The sequence below is a fragment of the Vipera ursinii genome (genome assembly GCF_947247035.1).
Source record: "Vipera ursinii genome assembly, chromosome: 5".
In the NCBI taxonomy this organism is placed as follows: domain Eukaryota; kingdom Metazoa; phylum Chordata; class Lepidosauria; order Squamata; family Viperidae; genus Vipera; species Vipera ursinii.
Window position 1 is genome coordinate 26279094 of NC_139518.1, and position 7771 is coordinate 26286864.

A 7771-nucleotide genomic window follows, 5' to 3' on the forward strand; every position below is an offset into this window, starting at 1 on the left:
GACATCTTAGCAGGATTAAAGAGGTACACCTATTCTGTTAAAATTCCTGACCTCTGGAGAATTCATGTGATTCCCACCCTTATCTTATTTTGGAAACTATTGAAGACCTGATAGTTCTCAAAAGACCTGGGGGCAAGGACACTGTGGAACCCCCTTTAGTTCTTTTGCCTATTTTGCTTTAGTTTTGTTATGAATACTTTGCTTTTCTGGTCATAGGATAAGTTGCATCAGGTGGAAACCTTACATGCCAATCTTTTGGTTTAAATGGTTTGTGGTTCTCAGAAAGCTATCAGTCTAATAAAGACTGAGGACTAGATGTAATCTCAATTAATTGCAACAGGATGCACTTCCAGCCAAGTATAACAACTTTAAAAACCACAATATGCTTAAGTACAAAGTATTTAAGTTTCATATCTGACTAACACTCTTTCACAATCATTGATAGTGCAATTACTCTAAGGAAAGTTGGTAGAGAAACAAATCTACAAGATTTGTTCTTTAATGAGAAACTGAAATGGAAAGTTACAATACTGTGGGATAAATCAGTATGTTATCCTACAAATTATACACACACACAAAAACACATAATTTTTGTTAATTGGTGTGTGGGGGTGTCATATTCCTTAAGTGGAAGGAATCAGTTCATTTCTGGTTGGGATTTTAAGTGTTTTAAGATATGAAAAGGCAAACTTAAGCCACTCCAAGACAGACACACATTCTACTTTTTGTACCCTCCAAATGTAAAAAGGTTACCACAATGTTGCCCCTCTGGGGCTCACAAAAAGAATGGTAATGGCAGGGCATGTGAAGGTCCTCTGACTAGCCTTCTGGCAACCCTGGTATAAATAGAACAAATCCATGTATATTTTCACATTTTATATGGATCCAGGTTTGATTCCTAATTCAGGCTGAAAAGTTTAGCAGTAACAGAATAGATAAACAATCTAGACTTTCTCATTAGAGATTCCCCATTTATTTATGGAGGAATGTTAAGAAAATAAACAAATCTCAGAATGCATGCTCTTTAATAATTTATTAAAGACATTTAATAATTTATTAAAGACATTTATTAAGACAATCATTTATGGATTCTGGCTCTTGACAAGATAATATTTATAAACAATTTCCTTCGAAGCTTTTCAAAAAGAAATCCACAATGGGATCCCTCAGCCTGCAAACATACCCTTTCTTGAAAGGAAGCATCTCACTTAAAGTTGAACTTGTTTCATAGAGCAATTAATTTCAAGTCAATATGCTTTTTACAGGATTAATACGAGTAACAAATAGATTTAGAAATCAAAATAGCTTTGCTTTTAATAAGTTTTTGCATCACCTTAACTAACGGATTCATGGAAAGCGCCACTGTATACAAAGAATTCCTATGCAGACATCCGCAATATTGCAGCCTCAGTACTCACTGTTGTTACTTGGATGTAAGATCAGCGCTCGCCCCCCCCCCAACGCTTAGTCAGAGCGTTGTTAGCTGGAAATAGCTACAACAATGCAGAAAAACCTCTGATGCCACACGGAAACCCGCAAAAATGGAAGTTTGGCCGTGCAGGTGTCCAAGGGCAGCAAAGCTCTCACAAGACCACAACCAACTTTAAAAAGCAGCGCTGAAAGGGAGGAGGAGCAGTGCACAGCAAAGCCTGACATCAAAGCTGATCCAGGTAGATTCCACCCGGCCGAACCGGCCACCCCACCTTTTCCTCCATTCCACGTTACCCTCGTTCAGTTGCTCTGCAGCTGCCACGAGCCCTCGCCCTCAGAAGCAGCCACCGCGCCGACAGCGCCAGCCGGGGTCCGGCAATCCCCTCCCCACTAATAATATCGGCGCAGCAGCTCCTTCTCCTCTCCCCACGCGCTGTGCAGCGTATCACTCCGCCCCAAAGCCAACGTTGGGAAGCGGCGGCAGGAGCCGGCGGCGGAGGGATCCTCGCCAGCGCAGGCTTCGCGGTACAGCAAAGAGCGAGCGGCAGCCCGCACTCTTTCGACTGCTCTCCCCCCCTCCCCGCCCGTCTCCCCCTCCTGCGCCTCCTCCTGACGCCGTTCTTTGCTGCGGGGCCGGTTGGGCGCTGCCTGGTGGCCTCGGCTCCGGCTGTCTGTGGGGAACGGCCATTAAAAAGCGGGCGGGCGGCCATAGCGGCAGTCGCCAGAGCCTCAGGTGGACCCACCCCCTCGGTCCCCTCCCCCGCTCCCTGCCTCGCCGCCGCCGCGCAGAGAAGCTGTCCGCTGCGGGGCTGCTCGCTCCGGCTGCCGCCTCCGTCCCCCCTTCTCGCCCGCCTCTGCCGCCGAGCCCCGGCTTCCGCCCCCCGCCCCCCCCACCCACCGAAGATGGCAGGCTGGCAGAGCTACGTGGATAACCTGATGTGCGATGGCTGCTGCCAGGAGGCCGCCATTGTCGGCTACTGTGACGCCAAGTACGTCTGGGCAGCGACGGCCGGGGGCATCTTTCACAGCATTACGGTAAGGGAAAGCCCGCGGCACCCGGGAAGAAAGGAAGGAGCCCTCCCGGAGGGGCGGGGGGGAGGAAAAGCAGGGAAGTTTGGGGAGGGGACCGGGGGCCTTTCTCCGAGATGCTGGGCTGTGGATCCGCATCGCTTTTGGGGGTGCTCCGCGGGTGGGGTGTCAGGGCTGCAACGGAGCCGGAGCTGCGGAGGGGGCTCCCGGTCCCTCCAAGCCCGGCCGGGCACCCTCCCGTCTCCTGGCTTCACACGCGTCGGCAGCACCGTTTTCCGAGGAGCTCGCCCCCTCTCCCCACCGCCGGCCGGTGTGGGAAGGGCCGCCCGCTGCCCAGTCCGGCGCTTCCCTTTCTCTGCCTCCCCCTCCCCCACGCCGTCCTTTAAAGAAAATCCTTGGAAAGTGGAGAGGGAAGAGGCGGGAGGGCGGGGAGTTCCCTCGTGGAAGGGTTTTTGCTCCCGGCCACGGCGTTGGCCTCTTCCCGCGGAAAGCCGTCTCCCGAGAGACCCAGCGGGATGAACGTGTGAACTGAAAGCGAGTCCCTCTTGTTTTTTTTTATTTTTATTCCCCCGCCCCCTCCCGGCTTCTGGGCTGGAAGGGAAAGACTCCTCGGAGAGCTGGCCCTGGAGGGGGGACGCCTTTCCCAAGTCGTGACTTGAGGCGGGGGTGGGGAATAGGGAGGTTGGGGAAAGCTGCCGTTGGAGTTTCGCCTCAGATTTCAGGCGCACGTGGGGCCAGGTGTAGGTAAAAAAAGCCTGATTCTTCTTGCGAGGGGCGGAGGGGTTATCTATTTTGCACGCCAGGGTGCGGGGGCGGCTTTACTACCAGCATTGGAACAAGTCATGCCCGGCAACAGAACGGGAGGAGGAAGAGGGAAAAGGCCGGACCCTGGAAAGGGCGGGCGCGCGCGCGGATGATTCAGAGGGAGTTTAGCGTAGGAATCCCTTAGTTTGCTTCGCCCTGTTGGGGAGGGATTTGCGAATGCAGCGTAGGAGGCTTTTGTGAATCCGTTCCTCGCCAGTTGCTCCAGGTTTTTCGCCTCCAAGATGGCGCATTGCCGCTGATTTTTTTTTTAACCCCTCCTTTTCTCACTCCTCTCCCGAGATATTAATCACCTCGTTCCTGCACTGCAGTCTTCGTTTTTTCGCCTCTTCCTTCTCTCGCCCCCCATTCTGGCTTTCGGACTTATCCTAAAGTGCCCTGGTCCATAGAAGTAGAGCTGATAAAGGAGAGGGATGATCCCTCTAAAGAAGGTTCCGTTATTGTGTGTGGACCAGCCGGCGTTTACAAGCTGAAACACCGCAATTATTGACATATAAGTATTTGTACACATGATCTTTGTCTCAATGCATTTGAAGTGCAATTTGATGTTGCATTACAATTCTGATAATGGCTGACTCTCCGGAATGCCATTTTGGCTAACTGCTTGCCTACCTGTGCAGGCATGTGCAAGAATTGACAAACTATAGGAAAATGTTTTCCTCTTGTTTTAATAATCTATTACAAGAATACTGAGGATTTTACTTTAGATATCAGGAATGTTAAGATAAGGCTTAAAAATTGCCTTATCTGCAGCAGGTATAGGATGGGTTAAAAAAGCAGTGCCCTTGGTGGCTGCTGAGCTAGTCTTTCTCTAGTGTTGAGATGGTGATCATGATAGGTAGACTCCTGGCTTGTACTTGGGAATGACTAGGGCCTGCTATGACTCTGCAGTTCCATTGGAAGGAGGCGCCTTCCAATGGAAAAACGTATGGGGAACACATTTTCTAGCTGAGCTGCCTCTTCTATTGTTATTGCCTGTATTGTTTGAACAAAATGCTGGACTGGGTTTAGAGAAAAAAAAACTGATTTGTAAGCAGCTTGCTAATTTATTTCCAGCTATTAAAACAGGCCATGTTTGTTACTTCATTTCCCTCTTCTATATAGCTATCCAATGCTTGGCAGTTCTGAAAACCTATCCATTTTTGTCTGTGAACAATCTCAGTAGCTTTGGAGTTGCTAAAATGCATTACAATATGTTTGCAAAAGCACAAATTTGCAGTAAAGGGAATAAGAACCATGTGTACTTTACATTTGAGAAACCTGGTTTAAAAAGCCCTAAAGCGCTCTATAAATAATTAAGGATATTTTGCATTTTGTCCTTCATTATTTTATACTATTCATGCCTTAAAGCTATAGTTACATTGCATCTATGAGGGTTTGTGGTGAGCATAAGGCTGTTAATGAATAGCTTCACCTTCTGTCTCAGATATGTGCTGAATCTAAAGGTGGTGCCTATTCATATATACTTCTCTTGATATTTAAGAAATAACTCCTTAATCTGCATATAATTTTGTTAGCTCTCAAAATAACTTACACAGTAGAGTTCCAAGCAAAGGTGTATTACTTAACCACAAGTATTTCATGCATGCCATGAAAGGATTGGATGCAATGTTGGAGCCTATACAAAAGCTGGCATCAATTTGTAAATTTTAAAGCGACTAAAGAGAATTATTAAAAACACATAAAGTAAATTTTATTTTTATGTTACATTTCATTTATTTAAATCTTTGTTCTGGGTTCACCCATTTTAGAGTGCAACTGTGGCATGTCACTCAAAATGTGCTTTCTGCCTAGAGATTCATAGTTAAAAGACCAATGCCTTGAATTCAGATTTCCCCCTTTATGTTAAATTGCTGGAGAACTTGCTATTGATCTTGCACAATCTCTAGATCCATAGATTCTTCAGTGTGCAGCATTAAAAAATCAACTAAAATTCTGGATTTCTCTCTTTGACAGCCTATAGAAATAGATATGATTGTAGGAAAAGACCGCGAGGGTTTTTTTACCAATGGTCTCACTCTTGGTGCAAAGAAGTGTTCTGTGATCCGAGATAGCCTCTATGTGGATGGGGACTGTACAATGGACATCAGGACAAAGAGCCAAGGTGGCGAACCAACATATAATGTTGCTGTAGGCAGAGCTGGACGAGGTAAGCTTTCTCTTCCACTATTTTTGATTTGCTTTTTTGTTAAATAGTAGATAATATGCAGGCAATAAATAACTTCAAATTATGTCCCAAAATTTGTTCATGAAACTGTTTTGTCCATGTTGTAATGCAAGATTCACAGTATAAAGGCTTAATGTTGAGAATGTAAATGAGTTGGCTACATTACTTTCAAAAAGACCCTAAATTTTTAATCTGTGGCATATACATGTAGCATTAGAGAGCATGGGTATCCTGAGCCATTTAGTGCTCATTTAAATAATTCACAAACTTATATTAAGCTCGCAGGCATTCCATTAAATCATTTTCTGAGCTTGGTGTAGGTACAGATAGTTCTCAATTTATGACTACAATTGGGAACAGAACTTCCTTTGTTAATTGAAGCGGTTGTTAAATCAACCTGGCTTCCCCCATTGATTTTGCTTGTTGGACACCCCCTGGGAAAGTCACAAATGATGATCATGTGATCTCAGGATGCCACAACCGTTGTAAATGCATAGCAGTTGCTAAGCACTTGAATATTGATCACATAACTGACAATGTTGTGATAACCCTAAGTTCAAAGTCTGATAATAAGTGATTTTTTTTCAGCATCATCGTTAAATGAATTGTTGTAAGTTAATGATTACCTGTATTACTTTTGGCTTCAGAGTTCAAAAGGTCCCTTCAAACACTTCTGTGGATTGTATTTCTAGTATAAATAAGAAATGTGTACTGAAAGATACTGAAAATTAGTATTTATTCATTACATTTACATCCTGTCATTCCTCTGGAAGTTCCAAGGACCTATTTTTTCCTCCAGACAGTCCTCTAGGATAGAGTAAGTTGAAAGTAACTTACTAATTGTCAAGTCACTGCTCAGATGTGGATGTGAATATGATTCAGATACAAGTCCAGCATCTTAACCAGCTGAGACTTTTAAGTGTACAATGTATAGAAAAAGTAGAACAATATATACATGGACACACTTTTGTATTGAGAACATCTTAACAGAATTACACTATTTTAGTGACATCTGCTGGCATAAAGGGGAACATACAAATATGTTTCTAAATATTTCTGAACTATCCTATTCTGAATTACTTTTATACTGCAAATAATTCTGACCATATTTAAACCAAGTGGTTTTATATAATTTATTTCAGCTATAATTCCCATTTCATAAATATGCTACTTATCAGACATTAAACAGTTTATCTGCCTGCACTTTTTCCTATTAAAACATTTGAAAAAGAAATATTCAAAGAATAATCCTATGTAAATGATCTAATGTGAAACATATGAGTATTCTTATTACAGTGCTTAATTAACACTTGGAATGATTTTTAACACACTTAATAATTTTTTTTCTCTTCTCTTTCAGTCTTGGTCTTTGTAATGGGCAAAGAAGGGGTCCATGGAGGCGGATTGAATAAGAAGGCATACTCAATGGCAAAATACTTGAGAGACTCTGGGTTCTAGTTGCTAGGCAGACTGTTAAGTATTAGGGGAAATTGCTATTAAACTTTCCTGACAGTAATCTATATTGTGGAAACTTTATTAGCAATGCAGGGTGATGGGAAATGAACCTGTGTCTCCTTTGTATCCCTCTATTGGTGGGGAAAGGTGTTATTCTTTCTTTATTTCTGTTCATCCTTGTTTCCTTGTGTACTCCAGCATTGGTTATGGTTATGGGAAAGAGAAACTGTCCAAAGGACAATAAGAAAGCTAACGAACTGGCTTTATACCTGCAGAGGTTTGATATCTAAGCAACCTCTCCCCATTCACATAGCAACTCTCACCACAACCCTCTTGTGTTCACTGTACTACCAGCCTAAAGGTGGCAATTTATTTACACATCTTTTCCCTGATGTCATGGCTTCAGTTAACTCTTTTTTGTTGGTATGTTAATCATTGTTGTATCCATATTCTGTATCTGGCACCATCTATTGCAAACAGATGATATGCATGATACATTGAAGCCTTGGGAAGAAAATCATGCTAAGTCCAGACTTTACTTTGTCTTAGCAATTAATGTGACATTGAAAACTAAACCAGTTTAAATGAAGTGAAATAAAGGTGCCGATTGTACAATCAAGATTGATCAATGCCTCTTCAGCACTTTGAGCATTTACACAGCTCATTAGTCTTCCTTTGTAGAGCATGGTTGGGAGGGGTAAAGTGCATGCATATCTATTTTCTTTCCCCTTGTCCTCATCCACTTCTTTTTTCTTTGCTTTCATCTTCTATCTATAAATACATTTTTTAAAATACAGTGCCTGGTTTGTTTAACCAATTTGCTGCTTGAAAGCTGTTAAAATTGTTGCTCTAGTTTTGTTGTTGCTC

At 43.4% G+C, this 7771-nt stretch overlaps 1 protein-coding gene across 1 annotated transcript; it reads left to right on the top strand.

Annotated features, from left to right (window-relative positions):
• The first annotated feature begins 2203 nt into the window (after positions 1 to 2203).
• On the top strand, positions 2204 to 7048 carry PFN2 (profilin 2). Its single transcript, XM_083364436.1, has 3 exons — positions 2204 to 2466; positions 5239 to 5431; positions 6810 to 7048. Exons 1-3 carry the CDS (start codon positions 2335 to 2337, stop codon positions 6905 to 6907), a joined length of 423 nt encoding a protein of 140 aa, XP_083220562.1. The 5' UTR covers positions 2204 to 2334; the 3' UTR covers positions 6908 to 7048.
• The last annotated feature ends 723 nt before the right edge of the window (positions 7049 to 7771 follow it).

Bases quoted from the DNA above. Each gene is read 5' to 3' on its own strand.
- PFN2 (XM_083364436.1), top strand. From the start codon at position 2,335: ATGGCAGGCTGGCAGAGCTACGTGGATAACCTGATGTGCGATGGCTGC. The intron at 2,467-5,238 runs GTAAGGGAAAGC...TCTCTTTGACAG, and splicing joins GCATCTTTCACAGCATTACG to CCTATAGAAATAGATATGAT. The intron at 5,432-6,809 runs GTAAGCTTTCTC...CTTCTCTTTCAG, and splicing joins TGTAGGCAGAGCTGGACGAG to TCTTGGTCTTTGTAATGGGC.